This window comes from Bubalus kerabau, chromosome 9 (assembly GCF_029407905.1).
Source record: "Bubalus kerabau isolate K-KA32 ecotype Philippines breed swamp buffalo chromosome 9, PCC_UOA_SB_1v2, whole genome shotgun sequence".
Classification (NCBI taxonomy): Eukaryota; Metazoa; Chordata; class Mammalia; order Artiodactyla; family Bovidae; genus Bubalus; species Bubalus kerabau.
Genome location: NC_073632.1, coordinates 20919154 through 20943684, shown reverse-complemented (window position 1 = coordinate 20943684; position 24531 = coordinate 20919154). Strand labels below are relative to the sequence as shown.

Sequence of the window (24531 nt, the reverse complement as noted above, 5' to 3'; positions counted from 1 at the left end):
GTGAGTACTGATTTAAGATTGGTTCAGATTAGCTTTAAGTTATTATTTAAATTATTAATCATTATTAATCATTAATTGAGTGAATTATGCATAACCTAAACTTTACTATTGATACCATTTTTAAAATATCTTAGAAGTTCTAATGTATTTTTATTTATTTATTTATTTTTGGACTTTTAATTTTGTACTGGGATACAGCCAATTAAAAATGTCATGAAAGTTTCAGGTGAACAGCAAAGGGACTCAGCCAAATATATACATGTATCTATTCTCCCCCCAAACCCCCTCCTACCCAGGCTTCCAAATAACATTGAGCAGAGTTCCTTGTGCTACAGAGTAGGTCCTTGTTGGTTATCCATTTTAAATATAGCAGAGCGTACATGTCCATCCCACATTTCCTAATTATCCCTTCATTAAGTGCATCCATTCACACTGTTGTGCAACCATCAACATGATTCTTTCAAGAACTCTTTTTTTTTTTCTTATTTTTTAAAAATATTTATTTCTTTATTTAGTCATTCTGGTTCTTCATTGCTGCTCAGGCTTTGTTCTAGTTGAGGAGGGCAAGTTCTGCTCTCTAGTTGCAGCATGCTGGCTTCTCGTTGCATTGGCTTCTCTTGTGGAACAAGGGCTCTAGGGTGCGTGCTGGCTCAGCAGTTGTGGCACACGGACTCAACTGCCCCGAGGCACACGGGATCTTCCTGGACCAGGAATCGAACCCACGTGTCCTGCATTGGCAGGCAGGTTCTTTACCACAGAACCACCAGGGAAGCGCGTTCTGGAACTCTTTTTTTTTTTGTCTTCCCAAGCTGAAACCCTGGACCCATTAAACACCAACTCCCATTCTTCCTCCCTCACCCCCGCTCCCTGGCAACTGCCCTTCTACTCTTTTCTTGTGTCTATGAATTTGACTGCCCTAAGACTGACTTAAATCTTTAAACAAAGTTTCAGTTTACATAATAATTAAAGCATGAAGTTGTTTTTAAATTTAAACGTTTAACTATCATCACCTCTGTAAAAACATTACATACACCACCCAGCTAGAATAGGACCTCAGTGAAGGCAGAGTTCTTCAGAGTCTTAACGTTCTCAGGGTTCACCATGGAGCTTGGCCCACGGTGAGCATTCAGTTGGTTGGATGAATGCCCAAGACCAGACCAAGTTGTTTGTCCAGTTATGATCTTCAGTTCAGTTCAGTTCAGTCGCTCAGTTGTGCCGGACTCTGCAACCCCATGAATCGCAGCACACCAGGCCTCCCTGTCCATCTTACCTATGTGCAAATATATTTGTTTAGTACTTGATAGCATATAAACCCTCTTCACAAACATTATCTTGTTTGATCCTTAAAGCATTCCTTTGAGAAAGGAATTCTTGACCTATTTTACGACTGAGAAAACTCAGATTCAGAGAAGTCAAGTGACTCATCTTGTATCGCCCAGCTAATACATGATAGAGGCAAAATTTCCCCTAGGATCCTACTTTTAAGCCCAGAATTCTTTCAATAGCTATTTCTCTGGAAGTATTCTTTGGGCCACATTCTTCTAGAATTCTTTTGTGCCAGTTGACACAAGGTAGAGGAGGGGACTGTGTGAATATTTTAACCAAGAGGATTCGGTGCACTTAATGTTTTTAAAATAATGAATATGAATTTATTTTTAGAGAAAAGACAAGTAGTCTCCTACCCCTTACCCCCAATTTTTCACACCTAGACTACCCCAGAATCTTCCTATTCCTATTAATCCTCAGTCTCCCATCCCTTCAATAAATACTTCTAGATAAGCACCAATAAACTGATGCTCATAGAACTTGCGTGGACCTTTGAAATCATTCTAATCCAGTCTCTTGTTTTGTATAAGAAGTCCAAGAAGGCACTACAGGATCAAGTCTTTGTATGCCTGGCTCCAGGCAGAGTCCTGTCTGCTGTTCCACAATGCCTTCCACTGGGATTCATTCTCAGCCACTGGTCCGTTTCCTTTCCTCCCCATCCATATGAATCCTTCCCAGCTCACATTCCAGTTCTTCATTAAGCCTTTCCAGACCCTTGTGCTTTTTTTTCTCTTCCTTTTCTCAGTTTACAATTTTATGCTGGATATCATAGCTTACTTTGTCATTATTTCTGAATGTAACTCTTCTCTTTCTTCTCGCCCCAGTCTGTTTGGGAGCTTTCTCAGACTGAGACATCTTATATCTCCATATCACAACTTCTGCACAAGGAGAAGCACCCCCAGTCCATAGTTGAGTGGTTGATGTACATGATCATACTAAAAAAAAAAAAATAGGAGCTTCCAGCTACATACCCTTAACAGTGGGGAACCGAGGAAAGAAAACGAGTGACACTTGAGTATTGGGCCAAGAAACGATTTGAAACAAAAGATAGCCAAGCAAAAGCTCTGGTGCTGTCACCTGTGAGGCTCAGGGCCCAGGTCTGTCCTGTTGACCCCCGGCAGTGCTGTCAATCAATTACATACATGGAAGACGGAAAACAGATTTTCTTTTTTTATTATTTTCTTTTATTTATTTATTTATTTTTGGCTGTGCTGGGCTTTGTTGCTGTGTGGCCTTTCCTCGAGTTGTGGCGAGTGGGGCCTACTCTAGTCGCGGTGTGCAGGCTTCTCGTCGTGATGGATTCTCTTGCTGCAGAACAAAGCTCTTGGGCACGTGGGCTTCAGTAGTTGGCAGCTCCTGGGCTTTATAGCGCAGGCATAATAGTTGGGGTGCACGGGCTTAGTTGCTTCCCGGTACTGGGATCTTCCAGGAGCAGGGATCAAACCGGTGTCTCCTGTGTTGGCAGGCAGATTCTTTACCACTGAGCCACCAGGGAAGCCTGCAAAACAGATTTTCATATTCAGTATCATGTGAAAATCCTTTCTAAAAACCTATTTGTGTATTGACCTTACTGTGTGTCAGTCAACACTTTGCTTTAATGCTCTTTCTTATGAGAAACAGGGGAGGAATTTTGTGAACTTTACAAGCTAGAAAATGTTAAGTATACATGTTGTTGAGTTTAGAACTAAAGGAGTTTTAGAATTCCCCAGTGGTCCAGTGGTTAAGGCTCCTCACTTCTAGTGCAGGGTGCACAAGTTCAGTCCCTGTTAAGGGGGCTGTTAATAAGATCCAACGTGCAGTGCAGGGCAACCAAAAAAAAATTTTTTAATTAAAAAAAAAAACTAAACTAAAGGAGCTTAACATAGTGAGGAAAGAGAAGAATGCTTGAAAAGTAAATTAACCTCAAGAAAAACCCTGTTAAATATAGTGACAATTTGAAAGATCGGATATAAATGTAACTGAAATAATTAAGAGCCCATTGACATGGAAGGAGTGAAGGTGTAAGAAGCCTTTTCAGCAGAAGGGCCTAAGCAGGAGCCCAAAGGCCTAAACACATCTCTGCTCGGGACTTGAAGCGGACATGGTATTTACAAAGTAAACTAAGTCTCATTACAGAAAAGGATTCGAGGCATAGCAATAATTAAAGGACTGAAATATGTTCCCTTATGCGATTGATTAGAAAAGGAATCTGGAAAGGATTTCCCTGGAAGTAAGTTAAACGAGTGACATTGTTTTTATAAACTACAGTGCATAGTTCGTACATGCAGGGTACATAGTGCATAGTTCGTACATGCAGGGTATACATTGTATAGTTTGTACATACAGTGTATATAGTGTATAGTTGATACAGTGTATAGTTTTATCATAGAAAGTTAGAACTAGGAAAGATTTAGAGTATTCTTATCTATGCAGACTGTGGTCCATGGACCACTGGCATCATTACATGAGAGCTTGTACAAAATGCAGATTCTCAGGCATCTCTCCAGACTTAGTGAACCAGAATCTGCATCTTTAGATCCTCAGGGATCTAAAGGATCCTTTATATCCCTGTGCTTTCAAGCATGAGGCCCAGGGCTGGCCCAGTCCTCTAGTGTGTACAACAAATGTCTATATAGTACCAGTTGTACATTCAACCCTCCACATGGCACTATAGAGAATAAAACCCAGCTCCTGCTCACAAGGCAATCAGTCTAGTTTGGGAAAGAAACAATAAAAAATAATTGTAATAAGTTATTAATTCATTCTTTCAGCAAATACTTATCACATGCCTACCTACTAAGTGTCAGCCAACACAGCCCAGCCCTGGCCTGTGGAACTCTTGAAAGAAACAAATAAAAACTAACTTTTTGAAGAGAAAGTAAGAGAATATAATAGGGGGCATAAGGCAGATCAGGGAGCAAGGGAAGGTCTCTCTGAGGAACTGATACTTATTTAAGCTAAAGCCTCAAGGATAAGCAAGAAGTTAGGCAAAAAGGAAGTAGTGTTCTTGACAGAAGAATTTACATGGCAGGAAGAGGAAATTGGTGTGTGTCTCAGTCTGCTTGGGCTGCCAGAATAAAACACACAAACTGAGTACCTTAAACAACAGAAATTTTCTCACAGTTCTAGAGGCTAGAATTCCCATCAGGGTGCTGACACCTTGGTTTCTGGTGAGCACTCTTCCTGGTTTGCAGAAGGGCCAACTCCTTGCTCTGTGCTCACATGGCCTTTCCCTGGGTACGTGTGCATGGGTGTGTGCAGAGAGAGAGCTCTGATGTCTCTCACTCTTCTTATAAGGGCATCAGCTTTGTCAGATTAGAGTCCCGCTCCTAATGATCTCATTTAACCTCTATCACCTCGTAAAGAGCCTGTCTCCAAATGCAATCACACCGAGGGCCAAGACTTCAACATATGCATTTTGGAAGCACATAGACATTCATTCCAAAACTCTGTATTTCACTTAACTGAGAGGTCACCTGTGGCTGAGATGCAGGGAAGAAGGCCACTGGGGAGTAAGTAGGGGCCTATAGTAAGTATTTTAAATTGTATCCAAAGCAGGTAGGAAGTGACCTTCTCTGGTCACTTTTAAGGTCACTCTTGTGTGAACAAATACAAGCAGAGAAAACCAATTAGGAGGCTATTGCAGTAACCCAGGTAGGAGGTGGTGATGGCCTGGAATGAAGATAGGAGATGTAAAGAGGTAGATAGATTTGAGATCTTTGTAAGTACAGTAGAAGTGACTTGACAATAGATTAGACCTGAAGAGTAAAGAAGATAACCATGATGATGCGTGCATGCTCAGTCGCTGCAGTCGTGTCCAACTCTTTGTGACCCTATGGACTGTGGCCTGCCAGGCTCCTCTGTCCATGGAATTCTCCAGGCAGGAATACTACTGGAGTGGGTTGCCATGCCCACCTCCAGGGGATATTCCCAACCCAGGGATAGAACCCACATCCCCTGCATCTGCTGCACTGGCAGGCAGATTCTTTACCGCTGAACCACCTGTTGTTCAGTCGCTCAGTCATGTCCAACTCTTTTAGACCCCATGCACTGCAGCACAGGGCTTCCCTGTCCTCCACTCTCTCTTGGAGCTTGCCGAAACTCATGTCCATTGAGTTGGTAATGCCATCCAACCATCTCATCCTCTGTCATCCCCTTCTCCTCCTACCTTCAATCTTTCCCAGCATCAGGGTCTTTTCTAATGAGTCAGCTCTTCACATTAGGTGGCCAAAGTATTGGAGCTTCAGCTTCAGCATCAGTCCTTCCAATGAATATTCAGGACTGATTTCCTTTAGGATTGACTGGTTTGATCTCCTTACAGTCCAAGGGACTCTCAAGAGTCTTCTCCAACACCACAGTTCAAAAGCATCAATTCTTTGGCACTTTATGTCCAAGTCTTTATGGTCCAACTCTCACATCCAAACATGACTACTGGGAAAACCATAGCTTTGACTATACAGACTTTTGTTGGCTAAGTAATATCTCTGCTTTATAATATGCTCTCTACGTTTGGCATAGCTTTTCTTCCAAGGAGCAAGTGTCTTTTAATTTCATGGCTGCAGTCACCATCTGCAGTGATTTTGGTGCCCAAGACAATAAAGTCTGTCACTGTTTCCATTGTTTCCCCATCTATTTGCCATGAAGTGATGGGACCAGATGCTGTGATCTTTGTTTTTTGAATATTGGGTTTAAGCCAACTTTTTAACTCTCCTCTTTCACTTTCATCAAGAGGCTCTTTAGTTCCTCTTTGCTTTCTGCCATAAGGGTGGTACCATATGTGTATCTGAGGTTATTGATATTTCTTCCAGCATCTTGAATCCAGCTTGTGCTTCTTTCAGCTCAGTGTTTATCATGATGTACTCTGCATATAAGTTAAATAGGGTTACAATATACAGCTTTGACGCACTCCTGAGCCACTTGGGAAGCCCATTATTGCGGTGACTAGGTTGTATTACATTTTTGACCCATAGTTTTTCTCATTAAGTAAACTGTGAGCTCCTTGAGAACAAGAACTATGTTTAATTCATTATTGGACATGAGAGTGCTCTATAGTGGTGGACACAAATGCCATACTTAGGAGTTTTTTGTTACGTGAGCCGCCACAGTGAGAAGCCCATGAACTGCAGTGAAGCATAGCGCTGTTCGGCACAGCCAGAGAAACGCCACGCAGCAGTGAAGACCCAGCTCGACCAAACATAAATAAATAAATAAAATTTAAGAATTATTTGTTAAATGAATGGATGGATGGGTGGGTGACAGCCATAGTTGGTGTTTACTATTAAAATGGCTTGAGCTGTTGGATCTCCTTCATGCATTATAGTTATAATTGGTTAGAAACTGTGATAAGAATCGACTATGTTCCAAGGAAGACATTAGGGTGAGTGATGTATTTCTTACACATTTGAGGAGTATCTTCATAATCAACAATTGTAGTTCATCCTTTTCCCTCTTACTCTGAGAATACTCAATAAATTGTGGGAAAATAAGATGTAATTTTTAAAAATGTATTCAACAGATTATTTATTGAGCATCTACTGTCCAAAGTGGTATGTGTCCTGGGCACACCCAGATTCTATCCTCAAGGACATTAAAATAATAAACTATAGTTTATTTTTTTTAATTTATGTTGGAGTCCAGTTGATTTACAATGTTGTATTAGTTGGACAGCAAAGTGAATCATTTTGCTGTATATGTATATGAATGTATTATACGTATCCATATATCCTCTCTTTTTTAGATTGTTTGCCCATGTAGGTCATTATACAGTATTGAGTAGACTTCCCTGTGCTATGTAGTAGAGCCTTACTAGTTATCTTTTTTATATATAGTAGTATATGTATCAGAGAAGGCAATGGGACCCCACTCCAGTACTCTTGCCTGGAAAATCCCATGGACGGCGGAGCCTGGTAGGCTGCAGTCTATGGGGCCGCTAAGAGTCGGACACGACTAAGTGACTTCACTTTCACTTTTCACTTTCATGCATTGGAGGAGGAAATGGCAACCCACTCCAGTGTTCTTGCCTGGAGAATCCCAGGGACAGGGGAGCCTGGTGGGCTGCCATCTATGGGGTCCCACAGAGTCGGACACGACTGAAGCGACTTAGCAGCAGCAGCAGTATATATGTATGTCAGTCTCAGTCTCACAGTTTATCCTTCTCCTCCTTTCCCCTCCCAGTAAAAATAAGTCTCTTTTCTACATCTGTGACTCTCTTTCTGTTTTGTAAATAAGTTCATCTGTACCTTTTTTTTAGATTCCACATGCCCATCCATAATGCCCTGCAAATGGCATGATTTCTTTCTTTTTTATGGTTGAATAATATTCCATTAAACATATGTACCACATCTTCTTTTTTTTGTTTGTTTGTTTGTTTTTTTGTACCACATCTTCTTTATCCATTCCTCTGTTAATGGATATTTTATATATCTGTAACAATGCCTTATTGAGAACAGTCATCACTGAATTCAGAATGTAGGAAAGATCAGTTTTCTCATGCTTAATTTTTTGCTACAAGCCCCAGCATTTAGATTATAACATTCCAATATTAAGTACTGATTTGGAACCAGACAAATTGAGTAACATTTTATAGTCTTTATTTCTTTCTTATCTATAGAGTAAAGATAACCTTCCTCTTGGGTTCATTTTACTGTTAAAGTGGGATAAGATATAAAAACTACTTAGAACCCTGCCTGGCATAAGGTTTTCCAACAGGCAATCAGTCCTGTTAGCATGTAAATATATGTTGACATGGTATTTTCTAAGCCTTTCCTTCTGTGGACTAAAATATATATTTTCTATGGATAATTTTGTTACTCAGATTTCAAAGGATTTGAATAGATTTTTAACTATTAATCCCACAGAATTCTAAGACTCCAGTAGCACAGAATCCACACTGAGTTCATACAACAATTTCTTTCCCCCAGGCTCTCATCAATCTTTCATGGCCTTTCTTGCCCAGTGTAATATAAGTATCTGAATGAGCTTCTTGGTGCTGACATTTAGAATTTCACAACATTCATCTGCACTTAATATCTGTCACTGAAAAGGCCTGGCAACACTGCAGTCAGTTCCTCCTACTGCCAAGGTGTTAATGCTTTAAAAAAAAAAAAAAAAAAAAAAAGGACAAGTTCTGCCAAGCTTGGTTAATTTAAGATCTGCTCCCTAAAGGGCATAAGCCAAAAAGTTCTGAGCTCTTTCGTTTTGTTGTTGTACACTGTGTACATCAGTTTTCAATATAAAAATTTGTGATGTTTATAGATAACTGAATTGAGTTCAGCAGGATATTTTATTTAGGCACTGTGTCAATCAATTCAGGACGCCATAAAAATACCATGTGGCTGAGTAGCTTAAAAAACAGAAATTGATATTCTCACAATTCTGGAGGCTAGAAGTCAGAGGCCACGGTGCCTGCTGGGTTGCGTTCTAGTGAGGGCTGCCCTCCTGGTTTGCAGACAGTCACCTTCTCACTATGTCCTCATGCGGCCTCTCCTCAATAGGAGCTCACAGAAACAGAGAGAGCAATCTGCCTTTCATCCTTTCCTGGTAAGGCCATCAAGCCTATTAGGTTGGGAGCCTATCTTTATGACCTCATTTAACCTCAATTACTTCTTAAAAGCCTGTCTCCAAATATAGTCACAATGGAAGTGTGGGTTGGGGGAGGACACAATTCTGTCCATAGCAGGCACTTTTCCACGTCTAAAATGGGGCGAGGAATTTCAGATCAGCAGTCTGCAACCGAGGTACTGAGGATCCTAAACCTAACAGAAACAGTATCATCCCACAATAATACTTTATGGTCTAATTAATACCAAGCTTCTTTAATTTTGACCACAATTTTATTTTATAATATCACTGATTATCTCATTAAAAAGTTGAAAGTCTCTACTTGGCCTTTGTATATAACTTGGTAGCTTTTGGGCTTCCCTGGTAGCTCAGCTGGTAAAGAATCCACCTGCAATGCAGGAGACTCCATTTCGAGTCCTGGGTGGGAAAGATGCCCTGGAGAAGGGATAGGCTATCCACTCCAGTATTCATGGGCTTCCCTTATGGCTCAGATAGTAAAGAATCCATTTGCAATGTGGGAGACCTGGGTTCGATCCCTGGGTTGGGAAGATCCCCTGGAGAAGGGCCTATCAACCCAGTCCAGTATTCTTACCTGGAGAATCCCCATGGACAGAGGAGGCTGGTGGGCTACAGTCCATGAGGTCGCAAAGAGTCAGACACAACTGAGTGACTAAGCACTGCACACAGCACAGGAGACTTTTATAAAAAACAACTTAATTTACTTGATTAACTAATTTTTAACTCTACCACCACCATTGAGTTTTCATGCTAAAAATATCAAACCTAAATATAATGAACCCTCTAGGATCTCAAGTCTGTAGTCTGCCACGACCCTATGGACTGTAGTCTGCCAGGCTCCTCTGTCCATGGAATTCTCCAGGCAAGAATACTGGAGTGGGTTGCCTGCCATTCCCTTCTCCAGGGAATCTTTCTGACCCAGGGACTGAACCTGGGTCTCCTGCACTGCAAGCAGATTCTTTACCATCTGAGCCACCAAAGAAGCCCATAGATACTACCAGTGTACAGGAAATACAGGGGAGATAAAGTGAAAGTGAACTCTCTCAGTCATGTCTGACCCTTTGCAACCCCATGGACTGTACCCTACCATGCTCCTCCGTCCATGGAATTTTCCAAGCAAGAGAATTAGAGTGGATTGCCATTTCCTTCTCCAGAGGATCTTCTCAACCCAGGGATCAAACCTGGGTCTCCCGCATTGCAGGCAGACACTTTACCATCTGAGCCACATAGGACTATATCAAATGATGCCTCGGTCTACAAAATTTAGAATTGTAGGGCCATCTGCAAGACAAAATCCCAAGTTTTTCCGTTAATACACACAACTTAGAATACTGTTCAGCAACCCTAGCATGTAATCCAAAATGTTACATACTGTATAATCCTTCAGAATCAAGTCCCAGGAGAAGGTACTTTGTCCCTTTGTCTCCAGGGGACAAAGCTCCAGCAGCCAGTGCAGCCAGAGCCCCATAGGACCAGGCGTGGGACCTGACCAACTGCGGGTCACACACCATTTCTCTGGTCAGCATATATTTAATTAGCATATATGTTGCACTGGAAATAATAAAGGAGAATAAAACATGAGTTTTCAGGGAGACTATGGGGTGAAAATTAGCAAACTTGAATTAGAGAATTATTACCTCTTAAAACATGAAATACCAGCTTTGAGGACAATAAAGATTCTGAAAAGAATTTTTATCAATAGGCATTTTTGTCATATACACACAGTATTTATAAACTCAGTTTATCAATTTCTGGGACAATATGCAGGGATTTAGCTACAGGAAGATATGTAATAAGTTCAACAAATAAGTTGTGAAACTGTGCTTGATATCTCATTTCTATAATAATATATTGTTATGTTATTAGATATATTAAAATATATACAGGAAAAAATTAGGATATTTACCAAAATGTTACTGTTGATTGTCTCTACATAGAAGGATTATAAGTAATCTTACTTTCTTCATAGTATTTTTCTTATTTAAAATTTTTAACAATGACATAAATTTTGTAACCGGGAAATAAATTCTTTTTTTAACTTAAAAAATTTTAAGATACATGAAGCTTCCTATCTAGATACCATCTTGTATGAAAATCATATCTCAGCACGTCTCCATTTCACTGTAAAAGAGATCATTTCAATGGCTGTGTTCCTCTATATGATGTTAGAACTATTGAAATACAAGGTTTTCAGCAGCTAACTATTTAGTTCTATTTCAGTAAGACATTGCATTTAGACATAAAATCCCACAAGAGTACAGCATAGAAATGTAGTTATCTATGGACAGAAGCTACTTAAATGTGTAACACAGGGAATTGCCTGGTGGTTCAGTGGTTAAGATTCTGCACTTCCATTGCAGGGAGTACAGACAAGTTCAATTCCCACACTCACCCCAAAAAAACTGTGTAACACATTAATAAAGCTCTATGAAAATGTCTCTGCAGGTATGCTGGTATTCTCCTGGGCATCACAAATACCTTTGCCACTATTCCTGGAATGATTGGGCCCATCATTGCTAGAAGTCTTACTCCTGAGGTAAGTAGATAACTTACTTATAAACCAAAAAGGTCTAAACAGTTCATTTGAAACTGCACATCTGTATCGAGTATATTTAATTAAGGGTGAAATGCTGAATCCCAAAGAAAGGCAATGCCAAAGAATGCTCGAACTACCACACAATTGCACTCATCTCACATGCTAGTAAAGTAATGCTCAAAATTCTCCAAGCAAGGCTTCAGCAATACATGAACCTTGAACTTCCAGATGTTCAAGCTGGTTTTAGAAAAGGCAGAGGAACCAGAGATCAAATTGCCAACATCTGCTGGATCATGGAAAAAGGAAGAGAGTTCCAGAAAAACATCTATTTCTGCTATGCCAAAGCCTTTGACCGTGTGGATCACAAGAAACTGTGGAAAATTCTGAAAGAGATGGGAATACCAGATCACCTGACCTGCCTCTTGAGAAACCTATATGCAGATCAGGAAGCAACAGTTAGAACTGGCCATGGAACAACAGACTGGTTCCAAATAGGGAAAGGAGTACATCAAGGCTGTATATTGTCACCCTGCTTATTTAACTTATATGCAGAGTACATCATGAGAAATTCTGGGCTGGAAGAAGCACAAGCTGGAATCAAGATTGCTGGGAGAAATATCAGTAACCTCAGATATGCAGATGACACCACCCTTATGGCAGAAAGTGAAGAGGAATTTAAAAACCTTTTGATGAAAGTGAAAGAGGAGAGTGAAAAAGTTGGCTTAAAGCTCAACATTCAGAAAATGAAGATCATGGCATCTGGTCCCATCACTTCATGGGAAACAGATGGGGAAACAGTGGAAACAGTGTCAGACTTTATTTTGGGGGGCTCCAAAATCACTGCAGATGGTGATTGCAGCCATGAAATTAAAAGACGCTTACTCCTTGGAAGGAAAGTTATGACCAACCTAGATAGCATATTCAAAAGCAGACATTACTTGGACAACAAAGGTCTGTCTAGTCAAGGCTATGGTTTTTCCAGTGGTCATGTATGGATGTGAGAGTTGGACTGTGAAGAAAGCTGAGCACCGAAGAATTGATGCTTTTGAGCTGTGGTGTTGGAGAAGACTCTTGAGAGTCCCTTGGACTGCAAGGAGAGCCAACCAGTCCATTATTAAGGAGATCAGTTCTGGGTGTTCTTTGGAAGGACTGATGCTAAAGCTGAAACTCCAGTACTTTGGCCACCTCATGCGAAGAGTTGACTCATTGGCAAAGACTCTGATGCTGGGAGGGATTGGGGGCAGGAGGAGAAGGGGACGACAGAGGATGAGATGGCTGGATGGCATCACTGACTTGATGGACGTGAGTCTGAGTGAACTCTGGAAGTTGGTGATGGACAGGGAGGCCTGGCGTGCTACAATTCATGGAGTTGCAAAGAGTCAGACACGACTGAGCGACTGAACTGAACTAAACTGAAAATGCTGAATGCCTATTCTTATGTAGTTATTTACAGCAATGAAAAGCTAAATGCCTTAGTAGGTGGGAAAGTATATTTCAAAGAACACTGTGAATTTTAGACAGAACAATAGAACAATGAAGATCTTGTAACTGAACCCGCGCAACTCCTTAAGAGTTGTGATATTATAGCAGATACATGACTTGTATCTTTGGTTTGAACAAATAAATTTGGCAGTGTAGAATTATTCAAGAAGTGGAACCACAAAGATATCAGGAAATCATGTGCGAATGAACAAAAACAGTTGAAATTATCAAGAACGTTTAGAAAAACAGAAGATTTAGCAAATGTATAGATGTCTTTGGGCTTCCCTGGTGACTCGGTGGTACAGAATCCGCCTGCAGTGCAGGAGACACAGGTTCAATCCCCGAGTTGGGAAAATCCCCTGGAGGAGGGTATGGCAACTCATTCCAGTATTCTTGACTGGAGAATCCCATGAACAGAGGAACCTGGCAGGCTATATACAGTCCATGGGGTCACAAAGAGTCAGACACAACTGAAGTGACTTAGCAGGCATGCATAGATGTCTTCACATATTCAAAAGATGGTGACTTCTCTCAACAGTTCTACAAAAACAGATAGAAAGAAGTTGCTGCTGCTGCTGCTAAGCTGCTTCAGTTGTGTCCAACTCTGTGCGACCCCATAGACGGCAGCCCACCAGGCCCTGCTGTCCCTGGGATTCTCCAGGCAAGAACACTGGAGTGGGTTGCCATTTCCTCCTCCAATACATGAAAGGGAAAAGTGAAAGTGAAGTCACTCAGTCGTGTCTGACTCTTAGCGACCCCATGGACTGCAGCCTACCAGGCTCCTCCATCCTTGGGATTTTCCAGGCAAGAGGACTGGAGTGGGTTGCTATTGCCTTCTCCAAGAAAGAAGTTAGGAGGAGATAAATAGCAAATTTTCTGTTTAAAGCTTTTACTGTGTGGAATGGGCTACCCTATGACTTAGTGGGCTTCCCTGGTGGCTCAGCAGTAAATAATCTACCTGTAATGCAGGAGACACAGGTTCAGTGTGGGTTCAATCCCTGGGTTGGGAAGATCTCCTAGAGAAGGAAAATGGCAACCCACTCCAGTATTCTTGCCTGGGAAGGCCCGTGGACAGAGGAGCCTGGTGTATTACAGTCCATCAGGTTGCAAGAGTCAGACATAGGGCTTCCCTGGTGGCCCAGTGGTAAAGAGCCCACCTGCCAGTGCAGGAGACATGGGTTCGATCCCTGGTCTGGGACAGTCCCACAAGCTGCGGAGCAACTAAGCCAGTGCACCACAGCTACTCAAGTCCATGCACCTGGAACCTGTGCTCCACAACAAGATAAGCCATCACAATGAGAAGCCTGCATCTAGAGTGTAGCCCCCGCTCGCCACAACTGGAGAGAGCCCATGCAGCAACAAAGACCTAGCAAGGCCAAAATAAATAAATTTAAAAAAAAGAGTCAGACATGACTTAGCAACTAAACCACCACCACCGTGAATTAGTGAGCCCTGAAATAGTCAAACGTATATTCAACTGGCACTTCTTTTTTTCTTCCTCTCTTCTATTTTTTATTTTTTTAATTTATTTATTTTAAATGGAGGCTAATTACTTTACAATATTGTAGTGGTTTTGGTCATACATTGACATGAATCAGCCATGGGTTTACATGTGTCCCCCATCCTGAACCCCCCTCCCACCTCCTTCCCCATCCCATCCCTCTGGGTCATCCCAGTGTACCAGCCCTGAGCACCTTGTCTCATGCATTGAACCTGGACTGGCAATCTGTTTCACATATAATAATATACATGTTTCAACCCCATTCTCCCTAATCATCCCACCCTCACCTTCTCCCACAGAGTCCAGAAGACTGTTCTATACATCTGTGTCTCTTTTGCTGTCTCGCATATAAGGTTATCATTACCATCTTTCTAAATTCCACATATATGTGTTAGTATACTGTATTGGTGTTTTTCTTTCTGACTTACTTCACTCTATATAATAGGCTCCAGTTTCATCCACCTCATTAGAACTGATTCAAATGTACTCTTTTTAATGGCTGAATAATATTCCATTGTGTATATGTACCACAGCTTTCTTATCCATTCGTCTGCCAGTGGACATCTAGGTTGCTTCCATGTCCTGGATATTATAAATAGTGCTGTGATGAACATTGGGGTACACGTGTCTCTTTCAATTCTGGTTTCCTCGGTGTGTATACCCAACAGTGGGATTGCTGGGTCATATGGCAAGTTCTATTTCCAGTTTTTTAAGGAATCTCCACACTGTTCTCCATAGTGGCTGTACTAGTTTTCATTCCCACCAACAGTGTAAGAGGGTTCCCTTTTCTCCACACCCTCTCCAACATTTATTGTTTGTAGACTTTTGGATAGCAGCCATTCTGACCTGCGTGAGATGGTACCTCATTGTGGTTTAGATTTGCATTTCTCTGATAATGAGAGATGTTGAGCAGCTTTTCATGTGTTTGTTAGCCATCTGTATGTCTTCTTTGGAGAAATGTCTGTTTAGTTCTTTGGCCCACTTTTTGATTGGGTCGTTTATTTTTCTGGAATTGAGCTGCAGGAGTTCCTTGTATATTTTTGAGATTAATTCTTTGTGAGTTGCTTCCTTTGCTATTATTTTCTCCCATCCCAAAGGCTGTCTTTTCACCTTGCTTATACTTGCCTTTGTTGTGCAAAAGCTTTTAAGTTTAATTAGGTCCCATTTGTTTATTTTTGCTTTTATTTCCATTACTCTGTGAGGTGGATCATAGAGGATCCTGCTGTGATTTATGTCAGAGAGTGTTTTGCCTATGTTTTCCTCTAGGAGTTTTATAGTTTCTGGTCTTACGTTTAGATCTTTAACCCATTTTAAAATTTTTTTGTGTGTATGGTGTTAGAAAGTGTTCTAGTTTCATTCTTTTACAACTGGTTGACCAGTTTTCCCAGCACCACTTGTTAAAGAGATTGTCTTTTCTCCATTGTATATTCTTGCCTCCTTTGTCAGAAATAAGGTGTCCATAGGTGCATGGATTTATCTCTGGGCTTTCTATTTTGTTCCATTGATCTATATTTCTGTCTTTGTGCTAGTACCATACTGTCTTGATGACTGTAGGTTTGTAGTATAGCCTGAAGTCAAGCAGGTTGATTCGTCCAGTTCCATTCTTCTTTCTCAAGATTGCTTTGGCTATTTGAGGTTTTTGTATTTCCATACAAATTGTGAAATTATTTGTTCTAGTTCTCTGAAAAATACCATTGGTAGCTTAATAGGGATTGCATTGAATCTATAGGTTGCTTTGGGTAGTATACTCATTTTCACTATATTGATTCTTCCAATCCATGAGCATGGTATATTTCTCCATCTATTTGTGTCCTCTTTGATTTCTTTCATCAGTGTTTCATAGTTTTCTATATATAGGTCTTTTGTTTCTTTAGGTAGGTATATTCCTATGTATTTTATTCTTTTCGTTGCAATGGTGAATGGAATTGTTTCCTTAATTTCTCTGTTTTCTCATTGTTAGTGTATAGGAATGCAAGGGATTTCTGTGTGTTAATTTTATATCCTGCAACTTTACTGTATTCATTGATTAGCTCTAGTAATTTTCTGGTGGAGTCTTTAGGGTTTTCTATGTAGAGGATCATGTCATCTGCAAACAGTTACTTCTTATTTTCCAATCTGGATTCCTTTTATTTCTTTTTCTTCTCTGATTGCTGTGGCTAAAACTTCCAAAATTATGTTGAATAGTAGTGGTGAGAGTGGGCACACTTGTCTTGTTCCTGACTTTAGGGGAAATGCTTTCAATTTTTCACCATTGAGGATAATGTTTGCTGTGGGTTTGTCATATATAGCTGTTATTATGTTGAGGTATTTTCCTTCTAATCCTGCTTTCTGGAGGGTTTTTATCATAAATGGATGTTGAATTTTGTCAAAGGCTTTCTCTGCATCTATTGAGATAATCATGGTTTTTATCTTTCAATTTGTTAATGTGGTATATTACACTGACTGATTCACGGATATTAAAGAATCTTTGTGGTCATGTGTGGATGTGAGAGTTGGACTGTGGAGAAAGCTGAGCACCGAAGAATTGATGCTTTTGAGCTGTGGTGTTGGAGAAGACTCTTGAGAGTCCCTTGGACTACAAGGAGATCCAACCAGTCCATTCTAAAGGAGATCAGTCCTGGGTGTTCATTGGAAGGACTGATGCTAAAGCTGAAACTCCAGTGCTTTGGCCACCTCATGCGAAGAGTTGACTCATTGGACAAGACTCTGATGCTGGGAGGGATTGCAGGCAGGAGGAGGAGGAGACAACAGAGGATGAGATGGCTGTATGGCATCACCGACTCAATGAACATGAGTTTGAGTAAACTCTGGGAGTTGTTGATGGACAGGGAGGCCTGGCGTGCTGCGATTCATGGGGTCGCAAAGAGTTGGACATGACTGAGCAACTGAACTGAACTTTACCTGCTGATTATTTCTCTGCCTTTTCATCTTGTTTAGATTGCTGTGTTTGGGGTGGCCTTTCTGTATTCTGGCAGTTTGTGGTTCCTCTTTATTGTGGAGGTTCCTCCCTGTGGGTGGGGTTGGACAAGTGGCTTGTCAAGGTTTCCTGGTTAGGGAAGCTTGCGTTGGTGTTCTGCTGGGTGAAGCTGGATTTCTTCTCTCTGGAGTGCAATGAAGTGTCCAATAGTGAGTTTTGAGATGTCTATGGGTTTGGTGTGACTTTGGGCAGCCTGTATGTTGAAGCTCAGGGCTATGTTCCTGCATTGCTGGAGAATTTGCATGATATGTCTTGCTCTGGAACTTGGCTCTTGGGTGGTGCTTGGTTTCAGTGTAGGTATGGAGGCTTTTGGATGAGCTCTTATCGATTAATATTCCCTGGAGTCAGGAGTTCTCTGGAGTTCTCAGGTTTTGGACTTAAGCCTCCTGCCTCTGGTTTTCAGTCTTATTCTTACAGTAGCCTCAAGACTTCTCCATCCATACAGCACCAATAATAAAACATCTAGGTTAATGGTGAAAAGATTCTCCACAGTGAGGGACACCCAGAGAGGTTCACAGAGTTACATGGAGAAGAGAATAGGTAGGAGGGAGATAGAGGTGGCCAGGAGGAAAAGAGGGGGAATCAAAAGGGGAAAGATCAATCTAGCCAGTAATCAATTCCCTATGTCAAATGGCACTTCTTGAGTGCTTATTTGTGTGACAGATACAAAGGATTCAAAGGCAAAATTGCAAATTTTCATTATTTGAAGGTTGTATGTACAGTGTGACGAAGACAGAAAAAAATGTGTGTAGAGTGCTGTGGGTACAGAGAAGGGAACAGCCAGTTTGTGGGAACGGAGCCTGGAGGGGTGAGCCAGGGTGTGGGAGGGGCCCCTCCCACCCCCCCAGGGCCCAGGCACCGCCCTGGAAATACCATGGACGGGGCTGGTCTGCCCTGAAGCCAGATGGCCGCCTGAGGCCAGATCACTAAGCAGGGACTCTGAGTTGTATAAGAAACCAAATTCAGCAACCTCAAAGGCCCTTTCAAACTCTAGTTTACTGTTTAAGAAAAACTAAAGGACTAGTAAAATTGGATTCTTCAAGAGGCTTATTTAAATCTCTATAAATAGACTTAATTTTCTGTCTCTGTGATGAAATTAACACTATCCAATCCTTAGGATTTTCAGGCTATGCCTACAAATTGTCTTATTACCAAATACTCTTGTGTTCACTGCAGGTGGCGCTCTCTACCATTTCTAATTCCTTACTCAAGTGAATCAGTGCCTCCTTGTTATGCTTTTCTCTCACTTAATGGAAAGGAATGTTGGAACGTCTCAGCATGGTCAGGTCACAGATGTTTAGCCTTATCTTCCTGGAGCATTGTGGCAACTCAAGAACCTAAGTCAGCTTAGGTTAGCTTACACACTACCATGAGTAATTCCATACATTCTCAATAGTCCTGGCACTTCTGCTGGGAAGATACAGACTCCTGAATTCAAGTCTTGAATGTTTGTAAAGTGGAAATGAACTGGATTTCAGATATGTTGTTTTAGCGTTTGTTTAATATTATTAGAAGGCCATTCTTGTAATTTACTATTATTTTTTATACTTTGATTTATTTTTGGTTGTACTGGGTCTTCATCGCTGTGCGTGGGTTTTTGCTAGTTGTGGCAGGCAGGAGCTACTCTTTATTGTGTTGTATGGGCTTCTCATTGCAGTGGCTTCTCTTCTTGCTGTAGGTACGAGTTCAGTAGTTGCAGCACCTGGGCTCAGCAGTTGCGGTTCCAGGGCTCTAGAGCTCGGACCCAGTCCAGTAGTTGTGACCCAGAGGTTTAGTTGCCCCACAGCATGTGGAATCTTCCTGGATCGAACCTGTGTCCTCTGCATTGGCTGGCGGATTCTCACCCACTGTGCCACCAGGGAAGTTCAAAAGGCCATTATTTTTTTAAAAAAGGAAAAGCACATTTGCCTTTACAATTGTAATTACTTACAATTAAAGTTTACTGCACAACCACAAAAATTTTGTGGAATGAGTCAGAACATAAATAAATAATGAAATAGGAAGTTCCCTGGAAGTCCGTGGTTAGCATTTGGCACTCACTGCCGTGGCTCAGGTTCAGTCAGCGAGCTGAGATCCCACAAGCTGTGTGACATGGCCAAAAATTAAGAAGAAGAAGAATGAAATAAAAGGTCAGAGCGTGCCTGAGGTTCAATTTTGTTACAGACAAAACAGTATTCTCGAAAAACTGGTGGAATTTTTTTGTTAAGAGACAAACTAGGACCTTTGTGAATTTCTGATACTATTGATTGATTTTAAGTCAGCCATTGCCTCCAGATAACACTGAAATGTTATTTCATCCTGTAGATCACACACAGAGCAGCTTTGTCTTGGAATCCTAAGAAACTGTCTTAAACCTGTCTCTCTGATTTATAACTATAATTACTGACCGACTTCTACCCTAGGATGATAACACATTGTTAGCAACCATATCTAAATAGTCCCTAAAATTTAACAAGCAGATCTAACATTTTTTTCACCAAAATACATTAATCTCAATTCAGTTCACTTTACTCAGTCGTGTCCGACTCTTTGCGACCCCATGAATCGCAGCAGGCCTCCCTGTCCATCACCAACTCCCGGAGTTCACTCAGACTCACATCCATCGAGTCAGTGATGCCATCCAGCCATCCCATCCTCTGTCGTCCCCTTCTCCTCCTGCCCCCAATCCCTCCCAGCATCAGAGTCTTTTCCAATGAGTCAACTCCTCCCATGAGGTGCCCAAAGTACTGGAGTTTCAGCTTTAGCATAATCCCTTCCAAAGAAATCCCAGGACTGATCTCCTTCAGAATGGACTGGTTGGATCTCCTTGCAGTCCAAGGGATTCTCAAGAGTCTTCTCCAACACCACAGTTCAAAGGCATCAATTCTTCGGTGCTCAGCTTTCTTCACAGTCCAACTCTCACATCCATACATGACCACAGGAAAAACCATAGCCTTGACTAGAAAGAACTTTGTAGGCAAAGTAATGTCTCTGCTTTTCAATATGCTATCTAGGTTGGTCATAACTTTTCTTCCAAGGAGTAAGCGTCTTTTAATTTCATGGCTACAGTCACCATCTGCAGTGATTTTGGAGCCCAAAAAAATAAAGTCTGACGCTATTTCCACTGTTTCCCCATCTATTTCCCATGAAGTGATGGGACCAGATGCCATGGTCTTCGTTTTCTGAATGTTGAGCTATCTCAAATAAGCATAATTAACCACAGAGTGCTCCTTTCTTTTTCCTTTTTTCCTAAATAAATTATTTCATGCCAGCTTCCAACTTCCTGGTTTCCTTTTTCTTCCTCATTGCAAGTTCTGCTGTTTGTTTTGTTTTTCTTTTCTAAGTGCTACAAATGTAGCCCCCTGGTTACATTGAAAATGTGAAAATCCAAAAAAAAAAAAAGTTATTAAAGATAGTCACATGACCCAGAGATTTAGATAACTACTAGATATTTTTTACATAAATTATTTTTATTGTGCAAAAATGTCATAATTCATAATGATTAGACTACTGGATATTTTTGTACTGGATTACACACTGTATCTTTTTGATCTCTCACTGACAAATCCCATCCACGTCGTGTATTGTGTGCCATTCAAGAGCCCTGCAACTTCCCTGGTGGCTCAGACAGTAAAGCATCTGTCTACAATGCGGGAGACCTGGGTTCAATCCCTGGGTTTTGAAGATCCCCTGGAGAAGGAAATGGCAATCCACTCCAGTACTATTGCCTGGAAAGAGGAGCCTGGTAGGCTACAGTCCATGGGGTCGCAAAGAGTCAGACACGAATGAGCAACTTCACTTTCACTTTCAAGAGCCCTGCAGGATCTTTCAAGCCAGGTCTCAAACTTGAACTTCAAAGTCCATCTTAACTCATCCTTACTTGATCTGCCCCTAACACATTCCACGTGAGAACTTAGGAGGTGATGTGCTGGCATAATACTAATACTTTCCTAGTAACACATGATTCGAGGACATACCAATGTTTTATTTTTAGTAAATTTTTTCTTGAAGTATAACATGCATTTTTAAAATGCACAAATCCTAAGTACATAGTAGGACAAATTTTCACAAAGTTAAAACATCCACGTAACCCACACCCACCCAATCAAGAAACAGAACGTTATCTCCCTTGCACAGTGGCCAGGTAGCCCTTCCTATCTCTTTCACCCCCACCAAGAGGAACCACTATCCTGACTTCTTAACACCATAGATTAGCTTTGTCTGATTGGCTTTCTATCAGTAGAATCACTCACTACTCTTTTGTGTCTGGCTTCCTTTGCTTAACATTTTGTGAACTGTATCTATGTTGTTGTGGGTCATTCATTCTCATTGCTGTATAGTATTCCATTGAATACATATGCCACAAGTTGACTGTTGATGGACATTTGTGTTGTCTGGGTTTTACGAATAATGCTACTGCTATGTAACAACAGTCTTGAGGCACCACCTTTTTTAAAAAATGAACTACAAACAAGATATTTTTGCATTTGCATCTTTTTCTCTCTTTCTCTGCAGAACACTATTGGAGAATGGCAAACTGTTTTCTGCATCGCTGCTGCTATCAATGTATTTGGTGCCATTTTCTTCACACTATTCGCCAAAGGTGAAGTGCAAAACTGGGCTATCAGTGATCACCGAGGACACAGAAACTGAAGGAACCAATAAATAATCCTGTCTCTATTAATGTATCTTTGTTTATCATGTAACCTAAAAGTGCCTTTGATATTTTAATGTGTAAGCAATCTATATACAAGAAAATATTGTACTGTATGAGATTTGTAAGGCTTGTAATCATGAAATGTCACTAGTTGCCATATAAGCAAAATTAGCTATTTTTAATTATTATTAACCTGTTTGCTGGAACTTATAATTCAGGGTCACATACCTGGCTGCAAGTCAGGCAACCCACAATAGGGGAGTTCTATTTATTTATAAGACCGTACCTAAAGAGATGAGCTGAAACAGACCCTTCTATACCTTTGCTTAATTAAGGTGGATAATAATTCTCAGGTCTTGTTAAACATCTGTTTTTGTACACCTTCCTCAAAAAATTATTTGTCATCAGCAATCCCTGACACATAGGTCTCAAACTTGAGCCTCTTCACGGAGCTGGCAGCCACTGTATCATTCAGCCTGGCAACTTCACTGAGGGAAGCATGCCCAGGCAGCTGCCACACGTCCCCTCTCTGGCTTCAGGGACAGTGCCCAGCACTTAGGCAGCATCCAAGACCAGGGTCAGTGCCAAGGCTTTGGATGGTATTCTTCCCCTGGGGCTGTTAATGTGTAGATGAAGCCCTGAGCCAACAGGGACAGCACGATCCACAGTCATGATTTCCATGCACCCTCTCCCTTCCCTTCCCAGCGCATGCAATCTGCAAAAGAAAGTGTGAAGCCTAATTAGCCACATATAACATCATCCTTGATGATCCTACCTTCACATGGATCAGAGTATAAATCTTCAAGTCCTGTGTTCTAAGAGCTATACCAGAATAATTAAAATAAAAAAAAAATTTTTTTTTGTCTTACACCTAAGTATCTGGTTGCAGTTCAAGGTTAAAGTGACTTCTACTTCCACATAACCTGCAGCCGGTGGGGTAATCATCTTTAGTGTTGATTTCTGAAGTCTTATTTTTCCATTTTTTCCTGGACCATCCTGAGCATGCTTTGAGGGTATTTATGTGATTTAGAACTTGATTTATGTTTCATTGTGTATGTTCAACACTACCTGTAATATTTTAACTAAAGCTATTTAATGTAATATGATGTGTATACATTCTGTAAATTAATTTTTAAATCTGTAAATAGCTTTAAGTTGCTATGGTGATATTTCTTTTATAAATCAAAATAAAGCTTTTCAGAATGATTTTTTGGGGTGATCTGACAGTTCTATGATATCTTCTAGTATCCACAGTGGCTATTTTACATCTTTCCTGCCATCTTCCTCAAATTACTGGTCGACCTCTGCATGCATCTCTACCTCCACCTGGGCAGGATACTTGGTCCTCTGAGTGATGCAGCATCACAAACCCCTACGGCCATCAGCCTGTCCTTCCTGCTCTCAAAAGGGTCCACTCTTCCCACTAAAACATATGCTTACATCAGTGATTATATCTTCTCCACCTCCACTAGACCTTGCTTCAGTAATTCCTCTTTAATTTGCTTCCTCAGTCTCTGCCTCTCTTCTTGTTCTTTCCCTTCTGTCTCAAAGACACACAAAAGCCTTCTCTAGCCTTTAAAAAGCAAAAATAGCAGGGACTTCTCTGGTGTTCTAGTGACTAAGACTCTGCACTCACAATGCTAGGGGCCGGAGTTCAATCCCTACTCGGGGAACTAGATCCCACATGTCCCAGCAAAGATCAAAGATCCGGTGTGCCCCAACTAAGACCTGGCCAAATAAATAAATATTTTTAAAAATACGAAACTCTCCCAGGGACATAAAAATGGTCCAGTGGTTAGAACTCAGTGCTTTCACTGCCAGGGGCTGGGGTTCAGTCCTTGGTTAGGGAACTAAGATCCTGCAAGCAGTGCTGCTCGGCACAATAATAGATGATAGATAGATAGGGCTTCCCTGGTGGCTCAGATAGTAAAGAAGCTGCCTGCAATGCAGGAGACCTGGGTTCAATCCCTGGGTCAGAAAGATCCCCTGCAGAAGGAAATCCAGTTTTCTTGCCTGGAGAATCCCATGGCCAGAGGAGGCTGGCGGGCTACAGTCCATGGGGTCCCAAAGAGTCAAACACGACTGAGCAATTAACACTTTCACTTTTCACTTTCAGATAGATATAGATATATACACACATATATATGGAATATTTCTAGAGTGATACTCAAGAGACTGGAAACAGTAGTTCCTTCTGTCGAGAAAAAATGGTCTACGGGGTGGGGGAGGTGGAAAGGAGATTCATTTTCACCTTTTGAAACGTGACAGTATAACCTAGTCACATAAAAATATCACTTAAAAACAAGACGCCTGTTACTCAAGCTACCGTGTAGCCCCCACCAGGCTTTCCACTACCTAATGGACATCCCCAGTGACCTGTCTTCACTCCACCTGAGAAGTTTTAATCCAGCCTCACTCCCTCACCCCGTTCCCCCAATAAACAACTGTTCCCATCATGATCTTCACTCCTGTTAAGAGTTTCATCTCCCTGTCACTGAGGCTCGGGCTTGAAGTCA

General features: G+C 41.2%; 1 protein-coding gene and 1 long non-coding RNA gene across 7 annotated transcripts in view; one reads left to right on the top strand and one right to left on the bottom strand.

Moving 5' to 3' along the window:
* SLC17A5 (solute carrier family 17 member 5) overlaps nt 1–23222 on the top strand; it is a 75438-nt gene extending 52216 nt beyond the window's left edge. For 3 of the 5 annotated variants that reach the window (XM_055534809.1, XM_055534805.1, XM_055534806.1), the window contains 2 exons: nt 11329–11419; nt 21874–23222. In XM_055534809.1, the coding sequence (XP_055390784.1) occupies nt 11329–11419; nt 21874–22011 (229 nt within the window). In that variant the 3' untranslated portion in view covers nt 22012–23222. The remainder of the gene's footprint in view (nt 1–11328; nt 11420–21873) is intronic. The other 2 variants (XM_055534807.1, XM_055534808.1) reach the window with 1 other exon arrangement.
* LOC129619618 (uncharacterized) overlaps nt 2541–24531 on the bottom strand; it is a 31678-nt gene continuing 9687 nt past the window's right edge. Inside the window, exon 3 of one of the 2 annotated variants that reach the window (XR_008697962.1) lies at nt 2541–2824. This is a non-coding gene — a long non-coding RNA (uncharacterized LOC129619618). Of the gene's footprint in view, nt 2825–18997; nt 19227–24531 lie in introns of those variants that run through there. The other variant, XR_008697963.1, reaches the window with a different exon arrangement.